Genomic DNA, 19,979 nt, shown 5'->3' on the forward strand with positions numbered 1-19,979 from the left:
GCTGAGAACTTGATGGGCCGAAAAATGGCCGATTCACTTTATTGGCCAACTTTCGGATTTTTCCAATAAAATTCTACGACTTTAGCGAAATTCCGGGCTCTTTGAATAAAATTCTATTCCGACGTAATTTCGGTGAACGATTTTTACCCGAGTATACTTTTGAGTTTTAAATAAATTTACCTGTCATACAAATAAAACATCTAAAAATTATATTAAGATAATAATTAAACAATTATTAAGAAGCGCATCTACTGTTTGTACACCCCAAAATTTCCTGGACTACAAACCCATGGTTGCGGTATGTATTTGATTATACATTAAGTAAAAAAGGGCTTGAAACTGCTCACATCACGTATGAAATGAAAGAGATAAGGGTATATGTGGTGGGAGTCAGTCGAGTGTCTTGTGGCCACTCATAGTCAGTTGCTCTTATGCTCGCCAGCTTTAAACAACCACCTACACTAGACTTTTAAAAATACATATATATTTTTATTTATTATTTAAATTTAAAAAATTGTCATGTTATTTTATTGAAGTGTTAAATAAATAACAAATAAATAAAATGTGATATTAAATAAAACAATTAAAATAATTGTTAAATATGTGATTAACATGGTAGTTAAAAAAATAAATAAGTGGGTAGATAGGCGGACGGTGGGATTAAAAATTAATTACGATTATTAATAATAGTAATAATTAAATGTTAATTTAAAAAAAATTGTTTTGAACAATTAATGAATAAGCGGTTTTAAAATAAATCGCAATTTAATATTACGATATTATGTTGTTGATTAAACGAATATGCTTGTTAGTGGTCCTAGTATTGGCGGTAAATATAACAAAAGCATTATTACCAGACGATTTTGAGGAACATCAATTTACGGGTGATAATTTACAACAAGAATGTGCATCGAGATGCCCCGACCTAGATTTCAATCAGGCAAGTGACATTTTGTTTATTTATTTATTTTTAAATTTTTGTTTTCTATAATTAATAATTATTTAAATTTTAATTTTAATTAAATGAAATTTATTTTTAAAATAACGACGTATTAATTTATAATAATATTTCAAGTCGAGTGTAAAGTTCATTACTTATAATGATACGTTTTATAAACTGACAAGAAATTATGTTGTTTATTAATTTTAATCACTGTAAAAACGTTTGCCTTCCAAGTATTATAATTATAATAACAATGAGTTACGGCAAAAAAAAAAAATAATTCAAAAAAAAAAAATGTAAGATAAATTTACACTCCAATTTAAATTAATTCCATTCGCGCTTTATTCATCTGAGTGACTGCTCATAGTTTTATTTTACTTTTTTTTAAATTTTTGATCAATCAGTTTACTGACCAGTAAGCAAACGTAAATTATTGAATTTTAAAAAATATCAGTTGGTAAAAAATATAATAGTAAAAAATAAAAGTTGAGATGAAGGACGTATCAATTTAAAGTCTCCAGCCAGACTGTACTGTCCATTAATTAACTTAACTACACGACAGCGCATCATCACTATAACCATAAGCAGACCAACGAGCTAACAAAATATTAAACCACGTACTCATATACACATATATGAATACATATATATATATATATATATGCACTCTTTTTCACTCTTGTGTTATTATTTAACCCGTTAGACATCAAGGCTCAAACATTTACATTTAAAAGGATATTTATGTCCTACTTGTGCTCAAATTTTCTTATTAACTTAACGCCCATTTTTACCACGTTATGAATAAATTACTTTACATTTTTTTTTATTGCAAATAAAATATATAAAAAATAGCTTTATCATCTACATGTGATCAGTTTACGTTTATAATAGTTGTAATGCATCTATATATATATATTCATACATACAATATCCATCAGATACAATGTCAGATTGAAATAGTTTACATAACTTCGCTTTGAATACTCTTGGAAATACACTGAGAGGAAAAAAACTTTTAGAATCATTGTATATTCGTGTAACAAGGAACTGGGCTATTAAAAATTATCCACCTAATATATTTTCGGTGCAAAAATTTAAAGATTTCAATAAAAATCATTTTGATAATCGGAAACCCAAGTTTGCTACAAAATACCTTGACTTGATCTTCTTGTTTTTTGTAATAATGTACATAAGTTCAAATTTTTCCTATCCAGAGAATGACTCTATCTTAAATATGAAGTTTATTATTCAATAATTAATATCGATCTATTGTTCGAAAAAATTTTATCAAAATTGTTTTTTTTCTCAATAGTTTTGAACGTGTGATATCTTTTAGACAATCCGCTTTTAAATAAATTGCTTGGAATTTAAAAATAAAAGGAAAAAAAATTTTTACTTTGTATAATAGAGAATTTAATTAAGTTTGGTCTTTTGTAGTGGATCTCGTTATTTTTAGATTAAAAGAGTCTTGTCATTAATTTAGTCTGATAGCTTATATGTATGTGTAACTCATCGAGTTTATAAACATGGGATTTTAGAACGACAAAATAATAAATATATAACGTAACTAAACGGGGTGGAGAGTAGAGAAATAAATATTCACACGGAAGTAATATATGTTTGAATTGTTTTATAGTTCTATTTACAGTGGCGCCAGTTAGATAGACTTGTAAAGGGTTAATGTAAATAAATAAAAATATTTACTAGATTTAAGTAGTATAGTATATTTATATTGACCTGATAATTATGTAATATATAAACGATCAATGTTTTTAAGTCGTTATGGATGATTTAGTTTTATCTATTCATGTTTGTTTGTAATGAACTAATTTTTTATATTTTTATCTATGTAAATACTAAATATTAACGATGTATAAATTTAATTATTTTTATCAAAAATTATTGATAACAAATTTTATGTTTCATTTAAATAAATAATTTATTTTATTCACTAATTAATTAATAAAAAAAATTCTATAATAATTTAATGTTATATCGATAAGAAAAATTTTATAAGGAAATGAAAAAAATTTGATTCGGGTAAACAAGTTTTGAATTTAAAAACTTTTTTCCTTTTTTCATTAATGATGTTGACAAATTGTCACAAAAATCTATTTTTTATGCGATCGGAAAGTAGAAAAATATTTTTTTCCCTGTCTGCATACTTTTTATAATTTGACCTATAAAAAAATATATAAACAATATGAAGAGTAAACAAATGTATGGCAATATGCAATACTATAGATGTTTGGTCGACAATCAACTTCCTGCCTGTCACATCCTCTCACCAATGTAACATGTAGGGTCAACCATGACGCACTAAAATGGAACTATATAAGGATTCCGTGCACAGATATTTATATAAAATCAAAAAGTAATTGTCTATATAAACGTAACACATCAATAACTTTACTATACATCCGACTATTGGGATCAATCAAAAATATAGAGTGCGCGGTAGTCAATAAAAAAGTCAATTTACAAAACCGGAACTGTAAATAATTCAATATGTAACAATTACCGTCATAAGTTATTTATTATCCATTACCCGAATTATGAGATGGATCTGTTGTTATACGGGTGTCTGGCTTGTTGTCCAGCTCTGACATATTGTATGGTAGACATAGAAACCAACAATACCTCATAAAACTACTCGGTCCCCTATCTGTCTTCAAATTTAACCAATTTAGGAATCTAAAATCCGTGGGATTCGTTCCTGTTATTCAAAGGTCATCATCCTAACTTATATTTTAGTAAATTGATAAAATTAAGACGTTTACAAAGTCATAAAAAATAAATTTTCAGATGATAATTATTTTAACAATTAAAAGATGACCCTTTTTATGGTGGTATGATGAAATAAAACTCTTACCGCAAGTATGGCTGACAATATATATGTTATATTATATTACATTGCTGTTAAATTTTATCCTGACACTCAATATCGTGCGACTTTTATTTACAAACTCATCTCCGTAAAAAGTCAATTGTAATATTTGTGGTGACATTAAAACTTGGATATATAATAATTGGATACTTGAGATTTTTTTTTAAATTTACTGTTGACTTGTAAATTTCTAATAAAAAAATTGTTAAGGATTCAGATTGAGATATTAGGCTTCGTGTTTTATTTGTGGGAGTCTCGATACGAATAGAAGGAACCTTGAGGTAGTTATATTATGTATATATATATATATATATATATATATATATACGGACTTTGAGTAAAAAGGTGCAACAGTTGGCGGGTGTTTTCAAGCGTAACGAAGACGTTGGTAGTTAAAAAATATACGGACGTACACTAACTCGAACAGGTATACTCACTTAGCTCATTAGCTGTCACTGGATTTCTTCCGTTATTTTTTTAAACTGTTATTATTATTATTATTATTATTATTATTATTTACCCTAGAATTTTAGTGAACAAGCTGCAGAAAGCCTAATAAGTTTTTAGTGATATAAAAAAAAAAGACAGGAAATCTTGAAGATTTAAAAGATGAGAAAAAAAAATATCTATCGCGAAGCCGTAAGCGAGGCCGTAACAAAAATTTATAAATTAAAATGCTTGCCGTTAAAACTTTTTAAATTGTTTCATCCGGTTAAATTGTCACCCTTTGTATACATTATCGCGAAAGGCTGCAAGATCATTATTATAAATCAGTGAATGTAAAATTACGGAGGGGAAAAATTTTTTTACATAAAAATTTTTTTTTTATAAGCTTTACTTTATCATCTTGATGAATACTTGGGGATTTCATTTACTGGTGATTTCTGAAGTTAGATATTGTTAGTTACTTCCGGGACACAGGTGGATATCCGACTATAAACACTTAATTTTTTTAGTTTACGTACGAAAAGCTAAGTTTAATCCACGAGTCGGTGAACATTATTTCCGGGGGTGTGAAACGAACCGTGTTGTGTATTTTTTAGACTCATGGGAATTTTAGTGGGCTCTATATAATATTAGTTGTTTCAAATTGTACTGTATTAGCATATTTGTTTATTCACAAATGAATATTAATCACTGGGAAATAATAATTATTTTAATTTTACTTCAAATTCAAATAATTCTTTTGGTAAATATACACGGGAGGTTCCTCCCTTCTTTGACTTATAAAAAATTTTTGACTTGTTTCTTTTGCGAAAGCTGATTTCACTCGACAGATTTGATAATTATCGAAAAATTCAAATTTTGAATTTATAAGAGTTTGAACTGAATTTTTTTGTAAATTATTAATAATATTTCTGTTACAGAATCGTACAGATGACACATCAGAAGTCGGATGCGGTGTAAGATGTAAAATAGATCAGGTAAATTAAAAAAAATTTTTTAAATAATTAATACGTATGTTAAAAAAAAAACAATGAATCCAAGCACGTGGTACCGGTAGTATCATATTATTGATATAATAAATATGCAGTTAGATTTAAATATATATATTTAAAAAAATTGTATTGTCTCGGAAGTTGATTGAAGGAACATGATTGGGCGCATTGGACATTGGTGGATGGGCAGTAACGAGCAAGGGAATAAAAGAATAATCCGGACGGTCCCTCGGTGCTAATGACTGAGTTTCCGGTCTTGTCTGCTTGTGGTTGGTCCATAACAATTTCACGGGGTGCTAGTGTTACGTTTAAATGTTGAGAGGGAGAAAGACCTACAACCGTACATTGTACCGGTACCGCAAATAAAAACAAACTTTAGTACTTTACTCTGTTCTCACATATATAGAGTTCATATATTTATATAGATATATATGTATATATGTAAGTACATTAAAGCATAGATGTATAAATATATATGTATATATTTATTTAATGCACTTGAACAAGTAGTATAGGAATAAAAGAATAGCCGGCGGCATGTAGGGCTTCGTGACTTTAAATTGGATCGCGTACAAGTGTCGTTTTTTAACGGATGTCATCAAATTGACGTGCGACCCCGGATTCTGCTACTACGGAAGTATAAGACTAAAAAATAATATTGTATTTATTGTTATATTTATGTTACAGTAGTTGTAATAATTATGCATACACACAAATTTATTAATTGTAATGTGTATTAAAACTTCCGTTTTACTTTTTTTTTTTGCTAAAAATATTGAGGCTCTAATTTATAACTTTTTTTATAGAATGAATTACGGTTTTAATTATTTTTTTTTTTTTGGAGCAAAAATTAAATTTAAATGTAATTTATATTTTGGAGTTAAAAATAGAATACTGATAATAATTATTAATTGGTAATTAAATTATAAGATTGTTAATTTTATTTAAAAAATTATAAATTTATTCAGATAAATATATTAATTTATATTTATGGCGGGAAGAGACTTTTTAGTTGTGGGTGAGGGTTTGGACAGGGTACGCGTGGAGGATTTAATGAGGAAACGAGAAATTAACGGGCACTGCTCTGTAGAGTCTATTTTACTCAGTTTTATAATTTTATTTTTTATTTTAAAACTAATGCCCACTAGAATATCAAGTGATTTATTTTTTTGCCAAAAATTCGCACCAAAGAGTTTTAATAAAACATAAACATACTTTATCATATCTAATGAGCTGATAATTTGAGTAACGTACGTTTTCTTGTTTATTTATTCGTTAATATCTTAAGCACTTTATTATACAATATCGATCCCACGTGACAAAATAGTGGGAGATATAGAATCGAAATAATAAATTATTGAAAAATTTATCTTTTGGAGATTTTTTTTTTTTTTTTTTTTTTTTTTTTTTAAATAGTGAGATGTTCTTGTCAAGCAATAAGAGTCACTTTTGTAATGTGACCTAACTGATAGCCTCCAAGAGCAACGAGCTTCGAAAATAGAGAGTGATAATACATTCATAATATTAATAATAATAATAATAATAATAATAATAATAATAATAATAATAATAATAATAATATAGACGTCATAATATTAAAATTATTCCCTTAATCAAATAATGGTAATATTTCAATTGATCTTCAAATCCTATTATTTATTTAATCTATTAAAATAAATGTATTTATATGGCGCCACGATAAATTTATCGATTTAAATAAAAACAAAATTAAAGAAATCGTTCAATAATAAAATTAGGAACTTGTCCATAACATCTAACTAATTTTCTTTATGCCTCATAATTAAAAAAAAATACTAATCGCACTGAAAAGTTCAAAATCAATGATTTTTTTAAAATTTTTAAAACAATGTTCTTATAAATTAATGCAATAAATGTCGCGTTAAATTATTTTTTTCGTTTCCTTCTTTCTGTCAATTCCCTTTAAATATAGATAATCACCAACTTCCTTTTCTTTTCTACGTCGATGCGTTAAATTGCAATTCGCAAATCCATGTCTTGATGGCAAGCATGTATATATATTTATATACATATGTAATGCATGGACGTGGATTTGTATTGCCGTAAGGAGTATGTCGACATATGTATGATGATGTTCTTGGATTGTATGATGAACGTAGGCGTCATATACTAATGTAAAGGCACGTGCCATATATACACGATAATACATGATGTAGTTGGCTTGGTTGGGTTGCTGGTTGCAGAACCAACTGAGCATATTAATAAAAAAAAATAAAATTATACTTTCATTTGCGACTAACTCGAATGAATTATGTCACGATCCGGTCATTATTGTTCTTACAATACTTATTGCTTTATATTTTACTGGTTATTGTTTCACGGTATTTTTAAATTCATTTTTTTCTCTTCTATTGTATATTTTAAATAACATATATACCGTAATATTTTTGTCCTTAAAATATTGAGCAATTGATTGAGCCTTTGAATTTAAAAATATTTTTTAAAATGTATATAAAATTAAAACTCCCACGTGTATAATTTGTCTAGAATTCCTTATTGTCTCGCGCTAGCATTCAAGTTAATGAGTGTTCACTCTACTCTATTCTGGCACATAACTTGCGAGTTTGGTGCTTGCGTCATATATCACATCAAGTTGAATCTTTGCTTGTTTTAGTAGCATTTATTCACGCTACAATGACCGATGATTTATTTAAATGAAGATATAAAAAAATATATCAATTAATTTATTTTAAAATTAAAAAATTAATTAAGTAGTTAGTGATTAAATAAATAATACCCGATATTTATTTGTCGATAATAAATTATTTAAGTATAAATAATTTATTAATTATTGTGGATATATAAGGAAGCTTAAAAGTAATAAGTAGCTAAGTGATGTCATTCATCATTTAACGGCTAGGGATAAAAGACATTTTAAAAAGAACCGTCAAGTCAAGACTAATTATTATCTAGGGACAGTCTCTTCTTTAAACGAATTTCTCTAAATTACTATTATCACTTTTAGTGTCTTTATAAGTATTTGATTATTTTTTTAAATTTAAAATATAATATCAATTTTTACCGAAAAATTTATTTAGAAATTTAAAAAAAATTCGCGCCCTCTATTGATTTTTATAAAAAATGATATATATTTTTTTAAATCATCAGCTTAATTAAAAAAAATATGGGGAGGGGGGGGGGGGTAAACAAAGAAATACTAAATTTTCGAAGATTCAAATACTAATAATTTTTCTGATTAATGTACATACTAGATAAGATTCAAATAAAAAAAAAAGCCACCGAAAAATATGTCAAGACCCAATGCGATAGCTACCAAAAATTATTGACTAAATAAATAGATATATATTCATATTTAATATCATTCTATCCACTTGACATTGAACTTCTAATGTCAACTAATTTTTTTTTTTATCTATTCCAGTGTGAGAAAGGATGCGCAGCATGGGAACAAGCCCTCGAAACAAGCTGTCAATCAACATGTGTACGTCCAGCTTTATTTTAATAATTAAAATAAAAATAATTTATTTAATTTCTATATTTATTATAATAATTTATTGTACATTATTATTTTAATTAAAAACAATATATTTTCTTTTATTAACAGAACGGTACACAAGAGCTATTACCGCCTAAAGAATTGTACTGTGTACTAGGATGTCACGACGCGTTGAACCGTTACTTTCAACAACTTAAAGGTAATTAACAAAATAATAACTTTTTAAAAATCAGCGAATTCTTTGGCAAACAAATCTTTAGATTCAATGACCATTGAATTTTCGTTGTAAAAATCAAAATTACTAGCGTCACCTTCATTCTTACAAACCGGAATATAAGAAGCTTTTAATTTTTTATTATAAATGTTATCCCAGTCAGTAGCACGAAACCACACATGATTTTTAATATCCAATACGCCGTCTTTTAGGTTCCCGTACCTTCTAGTCAAGTCAACTTGCAGTAAATTATTAATAATATCTTTCAAATCATCGCTGAAGTGGGCGGGAAATTTAAATTTTCCGCTTACTATTTTTTCATAAATTTTCATTGGGTCTTTTGAATAAAATGGCGCGTAACCAGCAGTCATTTCATAAATTAATACTCCGAAGCTCCACCAATCGACAGATTTACCGTATCCTTTTGACAGTATTATTTCCGGCGCAATATATTCCGGTGTGCCACACAGCGTCCATGTCCTTGCTTGAATGAGTTTACAAAAACCAAAGTCTGTTATTTTCAAATAACCATCGGAACTTATCAATATATTTTCAGGTTTCAAATCACGATAAACTAATCCGCAGTAATGTAAATATTCCAATGTCAATAAAACTTGTGCAGCATAAAATTTTGATAATTTTTCAGTAAATTTACCTTTGCGTCGTAAATAAGAAAATAATTCTCCGCCGTTAATAAACGGCAGTACCATGTATAAATATGAATTATCTTTAAAAAAATATTTTAATGTCACGACAAAAGGATAATTTATTGACTGCAATACCCTTTTTTCATTACGCGTGTGTTCAACTTGTTTAGTCTTAACAATTTTACGTTTATCAAGTATTTTCATGGCATAGTACACCGAAGTTTGTTTATTTTTTATTAATTTAACTCTTCCAAATGCACCCATACCCAACGTTCGCAAAACATCAAAGTCATTTAACGTCGCATCTTGTTTAACTTTTGTTACTTTCCACTTTTTATTGAAATCATCTCTCAGCGAATCCAATATCAACTGATAGTCCTTGAAACTTTTAATCAATCGTTCGTTATTATTATTAATATTAGTACTGATTGTATTTTCGTCTTGAGTTGAAGTTTTAGATTTAAATGATTTAGATGATTTAGATCCGCTTCCAGTTCCATATGAACTTGATCGCATTATAAAAATAATTATTCAATTCTTATATAACGATTATTTTATTTAAGTATAATTTATAAACATTAAACAACGTTATGTATGTTATTGAGACAAAAGAGACTGATCCTGTAACCGATAAAATTATTTTTGATAGTCTATTGTCACTACGACCAAGTGTCAGATAGTTTATATTTTAAAACTAAAGTTCTTGAGGAATATTATTTAATTTACAGAAGGTGAAGTAATTTATCTTGTTAAAATTAACCTGATTAAACGTTTCCTTAAAATGATCTGAGTGCGAAATATAAAACCTTTGTTAAATGTCCAAATTTTCTATGTCATTGAATAATATTAATTTTATTTTAAATGCTGTTTTGTTTATTAGCGGAAATCGGTGTACCACCTGCGCCGGCTCTCGTCGCGGACTCGTTGACAGCAACGTCTTTGAGACTAGAGTGGAAAGGAGTTGATATTAAAAGACGAGCCGCAGGAATTTCTTATTTAGTGCAATGGAGGTATGAAGAGTTGGCGGAAACTTGGCAGTACTGTCGTAATCAATCATGGGGCGAAGATGATCAGATACTTGTGGAAAATCTTCAACCATACACTAAATACAGGGTAAATTTAGTTTTTATTTTACTATTAAATTTTTAAAAATAAAATAACATTAAAAAATTTTTAGTGTGTATTTAATTATGATATTTAAAAAAAAAGTAGATTTTAATTAGGCGGTAGTTTACTAAAAATTAGATTAGAGGCCACAGAAAAAAATTATACTTTAGTGTAAAAAAATCTGTTTAGTTTCGGGTGGCCTTACTGTTGAAGTCATCACAACACAATCCCGAGCCAATAGTGTCAGCCCCGAGTGTAGTTATATTGACATTAGCTGCGGGTCGTCCTACATCAGCACCGGTAATTGTAAGAGCAGCAGCCGTCGATAGTTACCGGGTCTCTGTATCTTGGGAACCAGGACCTTTTCCCAATGGTCCATTATTGTCCTATGTTTTGCAATTGCAAGGAGGAGACTTCTTGCTTAATAAGGTATACGCCACGCCAGAATTCAACGCAATATTCAATTTTTATTTTTATTTTTTACTTTGCACATTTAGAACTTTTTAGTTGCACAATCTTTCTGCTCAATCTTTTTTATAAAAACATTTTTATATATTTTCGTCTCTTATTTCACTTACGATTAGTAGTTAATGCTGGTTCGGCAATCTGCTTTTTTTTTATTTTTACACGCTTTGCTATTGAGCCCCAACTGCACTCGCTTCGCTGCACGATTAATTTATTAATAAAATAAGTGTTTTAATAAAAAAAAAAAAAAAAAAAAAAAAAAAAAAAAAAAAATGATTTATTTATTAAGAAGCATTAATACCTTAAGATTGGCTTGAACCAGACAGTAGTTTTTCTGGCATGGCGTCCTCTTTTAAATCTAACAGGGGATGCATCTTTTTGAATTAAAATTCCACCAAAAAAATAATTTTTTTTAAAACAAACCATCAAATTAAATTTTTCTGTTGAAATAACTTTAGGACATACCAGCGTCCGAAAATACAGATCACTATATGTTTCAAAATTTGAAACCAAATCAAAATTACTCTGTAAGTGTATCGATGAGAAACGCCATCGGGGATGGACCACCGACAGTTATTTATATAACGACACCTTCGGAGCCCGCTGGTATATATTTTTATAAATTTCCTCCCAATAAAATAAAATCATTGATTCAATCAATCAATTGACTGATTAAGTATTTATCTTTTTTTAGTAAAAGATACGCAACAACCAATTCTAATATTAGGCGGCGAGCATGTAGTTATGAAACAAGGGGCAGATATGTTAGACGAACCAAGTATTATATATCGTGCAAACAGCCGTATCCGTGGGGTAGCAATCCACGTGTCATCAGCACAATTATTTGTATCAGATTCCATGGGTTATATATATCGCACGACAATATTGAAAGAAACCGAGCCAATAGTTGTCTTGCGTCCGGATCAAGCTAACTTCAAGCCTCTGAGTTTGTCAGTAGATTGGCTGAATTCACATCTGTACATTCTGGGTGAAGTCAATCATGCAACAACAGTGTGGCAAATAGCGCGGTGTAATTTAGATGGTAAAGGATTGACTGTTGCAATGGCGGGTTTCATGACACGTCCATCTCACATTGAAGTCGATCCGTACAATGGCTATTTATTCTGGGTAACGCGCGGCGGTTTATTTCGGCTAGATCTAGCTGACATCAGTAACGGAATAAAACACGAAGTTCAGCCTTATTTGATCCTAGAAGACAAACATTTAGGCGCATTTACAGTCGATCATACTAATTTTAGATTGCTGGTACCAGACCATACACAGAATACTGTAATAAGTGTCTCTTTGGATGGTCGTGAAATACTGAACTTGCGTGCGAATACTCAGCAGCCAAAATTCAAAAATGTTGTCTCATTGGCTATGGCGAATGGTTTATTTTACTGGACTAATGGCGAAGAAGTATTGACAGAAGGTTATCATTCCGGACAGAATCGTTATTTTCATAATGCATATCCTGATAGATCCGACGGTTCTTTTGTGAGTGTTAATGTTTTTATGGATGCTAGTCAACCTGTTCCGGTGCCAGTTAACCCTCCAACAGGTGTACAAGCTGTTCTGGGAGCAGAAAGAGCTAAAGTGTCGTGGCAAGCGCCTCATTTACTTGGCGGGCAGGGTAAAGGCGCCTGGCAAAATTGGTCATATGAATTAGAAATAAAAGACGAGTTGACTGGTCAAATTGTGCCCCAACTTGGAATCGCCGGTTCTTCTCACACAGTTTACAATTTACGTGAAAAATCAGAATACACCATCAAAGCAGCTGCTTATACTCATGCCGGCCGCGGACCTTGGTCGACTGAATTTCGCGGCAAAACGCTGCGTGAAAATTCCCACGCTTCTATACTATGGTCTGCTAATGAAGGTCTTCTAAAAAGTGACGTTACCGGTGAAAATGTAAATACTCTTATTTACAAAGACATGTTGAAAGACAATGACAATGATTATCATCATATAATCGATGTAAGCTGGTACAAAGATACCCTATATATCGTAGGCAACAATTCCGCGCTGTATCGTTACAACATAACGAGTCATCAAAAAACAAAATTAAATATTAATTCCGTTGGTACAGTAGCCGTCGATTGGTTTGCCAAAAAATTATACTGGGCAAATCCTAAGCAACAGATAATAACACGCGCGAATTTAAATGGCACCCAACAGGAGCCAATGTCAATACTCGCGATAGTTAAAGAATTAATAATTGATTCGCAAGAAGCATATCTGTACTGGTCAACGGGTCATGCAGTTGAAGTGGCACGTTTGAATGGACTCGATCGCCGTTACTATCATTCAGATGAAATTTTCAATGGCAAACAAGTTATGGGTCTGACTATAGACACCGAAAATCGTTATGTCTACTGGATTGTACGGAGTTATGAAAGCGGTTCGATTGTTTATCGTGCGCCCACTTCAGAACGTGTCCCAATGACCCAACGTTTGGTTCCAGAGAAAGTTTCATCTTTGCAGTACCCGAATATCCAGGGCCCACTGTGTTATTTTTCTGAGCATTTGCTCTGGCTGCAAGATGACCGCAATGCCGTTATTGGTGACCTCACTGGGCAAAACACCGCAATGATAAACGGAATCAGTTTAATCGGTCTGCATATGGTTGCTATAATGGATCCAGCATTGCATCAATATCCTGTGGGATTGACATCCGATAATATCACAGTAATTCCACGGCCAGTTTCAGCGGATAGTATTCGCGTTATCGGTACCTGGCGTAATTTTAACGTTACTTGGGATCCCGTAACTAATATTAATTACGGAACTGTTTTTTATGAAGTTAAGTTTACAAATTATATTAACACTAATTCTAATCCTGAAATAACGACCGGTACAACAATGATGTATTATAATTCTGAACAAATATTACCATATTCGATGTTAGAAGTAACTATCAAAGCGTTTACTTATTGGGGCGCAGCATTGCATACACGTCGAGTACTGCGTTCACCACAAAGTGAACCAAGTCAACCAACAAATGTACGTGGATTTGTTGAATTTAATAGACTACCAATTAGTAATAATATTAATTACCATAATAACAATAACAATAATGATGTAGATATAACAATAACATTCCGTTGGGATTCACCAGAATTTCCAAATGGTATCATAAAAGGATATACTTTACACTGTTGGTTTCTAGATAATGGCATAAATGTTGATGTGTTTAATGGGATTAAAATAAATCATGATATACGAGAATATGTTGTTAATAAACTTAAATCAAACACAACGTATTACTTTGAAGTACAAGCATTTACGGAAGTTGGTGCTGGTTCGTTTGCTGATATGATAAATATTTCGACAGAGTACGAAGATCCGGTACCACAATTAATCGTTGCATCAATTGATGCCCTTAAGTTAATAGATTTAGATTTAAAGACTGAGATCATTTTAACGAGACACATTGCCATTGAAATGCGTTATGTTACGATTGACAATAAATTGTATTGGATTAATGAAATGCAGGAAATAGTAATGGCTAATTTGAATGGAAGTAATACAGCTAAAATACTGTCACTAAATAACACAGCAACTTCGATGTGCGTTGATTGGATATCACGAAACCTATATTGGTCTGAATTGCATCGGAAATCGGGTGTCAGTAGTATTATTAAATTAGATTTAAGTGCATGGGAGTCATCGGGTGCGTTATTGTATGAAAAAATAATAAAAAGTAGCAGAAATATTGTTAATTTAGAAGTATCACCGTTGACGGGTGATTTATTTTGGATTGAATTAGCAGAAGGTAAACACGGTATCATAATGCAGTCTGACTTGTATGGTACATCAATAAGACCATTTTTCAATCACGATGACAGTGATTGCTCGTGTCCATATCGTCCATTAATAAAACCTTCGATGACTATTGACAATACTGATCCAGATAACCCGGTAATGTACTGGACCTCTCTCGAAGGACATCTAAATATTGCGGGAATCAATGGCTGTGTCTGTAATTTGGTCATAAATCCAGGGTTCAATCGTGGCCTGCCACCAATTTCACTGACTGTTGACAAAATAAATGTCTACTGGTTAAATTTGGGCGGCAATGAAATTTATTACGTCAACAAAATTTATCCCTATGAGCAGGATATCAAGCGAATTTATTTAGATAATGTGCGAAATATAAAAGCAATTGGTAAATCATTGCAGTCATATCCAAATACCGACTGTTTGATACCATATCAAATGTTATATACTGTTGAAGCATTGATCAAAAAGGCTAATAGTATAACAATAAAATTACCGATACCTGAAACACATTTAGGATGCGAGCGTTACAATTTACCGGGGACTTTGTACACGATTCAAGTATCGCGATGTCATGATTCCACAAATTGTGATACAAATGACGTACTCGAGTTCAAAACATACAAAAAAGAGTTTGAAATAATGAATTTGCAGCCGTTTACAATGTACCAGTTCAAATTGGCATTAAGTAATTACTACAGTGATATGGTGATGGCCAAACATGAATTTGGCAATCCAGTTGTGTTACGAACTGCCGCGGGTGCTCCGTCAGCACCCCAAAATGTAACAGTTGAATCATGTACACCGACATTGGCAGCCGTTTACTGGCTGCCACCGCGTATTTTGAATGCTGCGTCAGTGCGCTATGAAATTCACTGGCGAACATTGAGGCTGGTTAATGGAGAACGTCCTAAGGGGGAAAAGTTGATAAAAAATCTGATAAAATCCGCTGATGGCCGATTTATGGAACTATTGAAACCGTTGCTTCCTGGGCAGGATTATCTAGTTGACGTCCGCGCTTACCCGGCAGATTCTAATGACACTTATGGCGAAAGTGAAGGGCAAGTTGTCAGCATGTACCCAGAGCCAAACAATTTGACAAATGTTGCTGCAAGTGTTAACACACTTAATGTTACATGGGAACCAATGGCTAATGTAACTATTAATTATACGTTGGAATACACGGCCGTTGGTTTAGAAAAATGGCAAGTTGCTGATTACTTTATTACAAATAAAAATAATAAAAAAATTGAGTATTATATACGTGGGTTACTACCAAGAACGATGTACAAATTTAGACTAATTTTGCGCTACCCAAATTGTCATGATGAATTTATTTGGCCACCAGATGCACGGTTTACTTTTCAAACTTTTGGCGATGTTCCTAGTCCACCTGGGCGTCCTAGTGTCACTAAATTACGTAACTCGGTTTATCAACTGAATTGGAAAGCAGCAGAAGCTCATGGATCCCAAGTCGAGATGTACAGATTGGAGGGTAAAGTTATTGATGATTTACGTGACAATCATGATGATTCTGAAGACAATGCTAATGAAAATAGGAATAAAGACGACGAAGGATGGAAAATTTTTTACACGGGTGTAGATAATTATTGGATAATAGTCGGGGAAATGAACCAGAAGTACATATTTCGGGTGCAAGCGAGAAATGCTTATGGATTTGGTGAATGGAGTCAAGTTAGCGCGATTGTTGATCTCACTGATACCGTCAGCACTACTATGGCTGGACAACAGCACTTGGGATTAATTTTAGGATTAAGTGTTCCCGTTATTACAATAGTATTGCTTTGTTTCTGCTACTTTCTTTGCTGTAAGTATTTGATAGTATGTTTTTTTGAGTCTCTAATTGATGTGTAAATAATTTATTTATGATTTTTGGTTTTAGTGTACAATAGACAACGCAAAGAAGTTAAAAAATCAATTTTACCACCGGTGGTATCAGACGTTGAATTAGCGACACTTCGTGAAATACCGCGTGGTAATTTTGTTCAATCAAATGCACTTTATGTTTCATCATCGCAAAATGATCATGATGATTTAATGCTACCAAAAATAAGAGGCGATCAATTGAAATCAGATAAATTTCTTGGTAGTGGTGCTTTTGGCGAGGTATTTATTTTGTTTTACTCATCCCTTGTTGCAAAAAAAAATAATAATAATAGTAATAATAAACAAAAATTTATGTTTGACGATAAGGTATTCCAAGGCTACGCAAAAGACTTAGAAGCTCCTGGAGAAATAACACCAGTGGCAATAAAAACTCTCCGTAAAGGAGCAACAGCCCAAGAAAAAACGGAATTTTTACAAGAAGCTAAACTAATGAGTCAGTTTAAACATAAGCATGTCTTAAGATTACTAGGAGTTTGTCTGGATACAGACACACCATTATTGGTGTTAGAATTAATGGAAGCTGGTGATTTATTGAGTTATTTAAGAGCAAGTCGTCCGCTACCACCAACAGATCATCGTGCATTAAGATTGCAAGATTTATTGGCAATGTGCGAAGATGTTGCACGGGGTTGTCATTATTTAGAGAGTTTGCATTTCGTTCATCGTGACATAGCCTGCCGGAATTGTCTCGTTTCGGCGCGAAATCGTGAAAACCGGGTTGTAAAAATAGGAGATTTTGGTCTCGCAAGAGATATTTATAAAAATGATTATTATCGTAAGGTAAATATTTGAAAATTCATTGATAAATCATGTACCCGAAAAACGTTTCGATCTTGAGGTACACGATAAATCATTAAAGATGGTTATTTATTGATGAAAATAATTTACAGGAAGGAGAAGGACTACTACCAGTGCGTTGGATGTCCCCAGAATCACTTGTAGACGGTGTTTTCACAACCCAAAGTGATGTCTGGGCGTTCGGTGTGCTAATGTGGGAAATAACGTCCCTAGGACAACAACCGTATCCTGCAAGATCAAATATAGAAGTATTACACCACGTACGTGCCGGTGGTAGACTATCGAAGCCAATGAATTGTCCGCCGGCATTGCACCAATTGATATCACGGTGCTGGAGTCCCGCGGATAGCAGACCGAGTTTTAAAACTTGTCTCGAACAAATAATATTGTTAAGAAATAATACCGATGACGCGGCATTAATACCCGTACATGCGGGTCATTATTTAACGCGACGAGGTTGGTTATTATATTTTATTTAATTACTCTTTAATTTAATTAATGCATGCTATTGTTATTTTATGGTAACAAGTACCGAGGGTACTTTTTTTTAAATATTTGTGTTTCCATTATTTTATCACGCAATCATTTATTTATATTATTTAAATGTGTATTTTTTTTTTTAATCATCTTAATTAACAAAATTATATATTATAAATGTGCTTTGATTCAAATTGGCCATTGCATGGCTCGTGCTTGCTTGCAGGCGTCTCTAACATGGCTTACTTTGCTGACGAGAATCAAAATCATAACTCAGGTAGGTTTTTATTTATTTATTTTTTGGTACTGGGTATAAATAACTAATTCATTAATATTTAAATTATATCATTTCATTGGGGATAAAAAATCATTTTTTACACTGTAAAAAAATCGGGAGTGAATTCAGAGTGATCTGGATTTTATTTAAATCCGCATTCACTCCGAATTTAATCCGAAAATTTTTTACAGTGTATTTAAATTCAAATATCGAAATTACTTTTAAAAAAAAATTTTTTTTTTTTTTTGGGAATATAATAAATCATTTGTCATTTGTTATTAATTGAAACATAATAAAAAAATATAAATCATAATTAATTAGTTGATAAAAAAGTAAATCAAATTCTAAAGCAAAGGAAAAAAAAAATTTGATCTACAGGTAACTCATGGAAATCGAGTAGTTCTGAAGGAAGTCGTGATATGCAACCATTCCTACAAGACTCAGGTAGCACTACAGTAACAACAGTCCGTTTATCTGACGTAGAATTACCTAAATACCTCGAACTCCTAGCAGACAACACCGAGTCGATAGTCAAGTCTAATCCGACCGACGAATACGAAGTTCCAAGATCTATACATATCGTGACTGGTTTGAGTGACAAGAGCAAAAGTATTCAGGCAGTCCAACAATCCCAGCCTCTACAACACCAGCAACAGCACGCGGATACAAAAGCTAACGAATTACTTGTACGTAGTGAAATAACACCAGAAGACCGCGAACATCTAGACAACATATTATCACAAATAGGAACATTGAATACCAGCGAAAGAAGCAAAACTCTAGATAATTTAAGATTAAAAAATAATACTAAAGTTATAAATGCATTTAAAAATGGGCTCAGAGCATCCCTAAATGAACGTACATCATCAAAACTATTGTCTAATAATTTAAGTAATAAAAATAATGATGAATGCTCAAAAATAAGTTTAGACGATAGGAATTGTAGCTCACTCGGTTCATCAATAACGTCATTACGCTGTTCGTTGCCATCAACTCGTCCAAGTTCCTCAGTACTTGGATCCCAACATAATCTTCCATTAAAAAATCATAATAATAATAATTATAATTATACTAATAACAATAATAATAATTCATTAGATAGTAATCCTAGTTCTACATCATCTTCCACGTCAATAACGACGACGACTGGCTCCGCGAATAAAGACAATAATAATATTATTATTAACGAAACAAATATTATCGGTAATGGTACACTGCGAGTACATAAAAATCACGCAAATTTAGAAGGTAGTAGAGCTAATATACCTCTTGTTATGAATAATGTTTTGTTAAATTTATTAAGACAACCACCGCAAGTTATTGATGACAATACTAGTACTATTGTCACATATACAAATGTAAATACTGATTCTACTAGAGTTAATTAATGATTTATTTTATAAAACAATATATATATATATATATATATATATATATATATATATATATATATATATATATATATATATATATATTTATAAATATCAGGGATCTGATACGTGCCTTTTTATAAATTATTATTAATAATATAAAATAAATTT

The 19,979-nt window shown here is 31.2% G+C and overlaps 2 protein-coding genes across 6 annotated transcripts; one reads left to right on the forward strand and one right to left on the reverse strand.

Moving 5' to 3' along the window:
- Window positions 1-449: 449 nt before the first annotated feature.
- On the forward strand, window positions 450-19,826 carry LOC103574795 (proto-oncogene tyrosine-protein kinase ROS). Of its 5 annotated transcripts, none has more exons than XM_008554321.2 (13): window positions 450-940; window positions 5,198-5,254; window positions 8,691-8,750; window positions 8,874-8,964; window positions 10,507-10,739; window positions 10,923-11,162; window positions 11,657-11,804; window positions 11,893-16,806; window positions 16,882-17,105; window positions 17,193-17,666; window positions 17,777-18,140; window positions 18,388-18,438; window positions 18,817-19,826. In XM_008554321.2, exons 1-13 carry the CDS (start codon window positions 782-784, stop codon window positions 19,824-19,826), a joined length of 8,025 nt encoding a protein of 2,674 aa, XP_008552543.1. In that variant the 5' UTR covers window positions 450-781. The 5 variants fall into 5 exon arrangements, with proteins under 5 accessions (XP_008552543.1, XP_008552558.1, XP_008552568.1 ...); XM_008554336.2 differs by having other exon boundaries at window positions 10,923-11,039; XM_008554346.2 differs by having other exon boundaries at window positions 10,923-11,033.
- On the reverse strand, window positions 8,988-10,142 carry LOC106693978 (cAMP-dependent protein kinase catalytic subunit 1-like). Its single transcript, XM_014443672.1, has one exon. It carries the CDS (start codon window positions 10,140-10,142, stop codon window positions 8,988-8,990), a length of 1,155 nt encoding a protein of 384 aa, XP_014299158.1.
- Window positions 19,827-19,979: the final 153 nt, after the last annotated feature.

The sequence above is a fragment of the Microplitis demolitor genome, chromosome 7 (assembly GCF_026212275.2).
Source record: "Microplitis demolitor isolate Queensland-Clemson2020A chromosome 7, iyMicDemo2.1a, whole genome shotgun sequence".
Classification (NCBI taxonomy): domain Eukaryota; kingdom Metazoa; phylum Arthropoda; class Insecta; order Hymenoptera; family Braconidae; genus Microplitis; species Microplitis demolitor.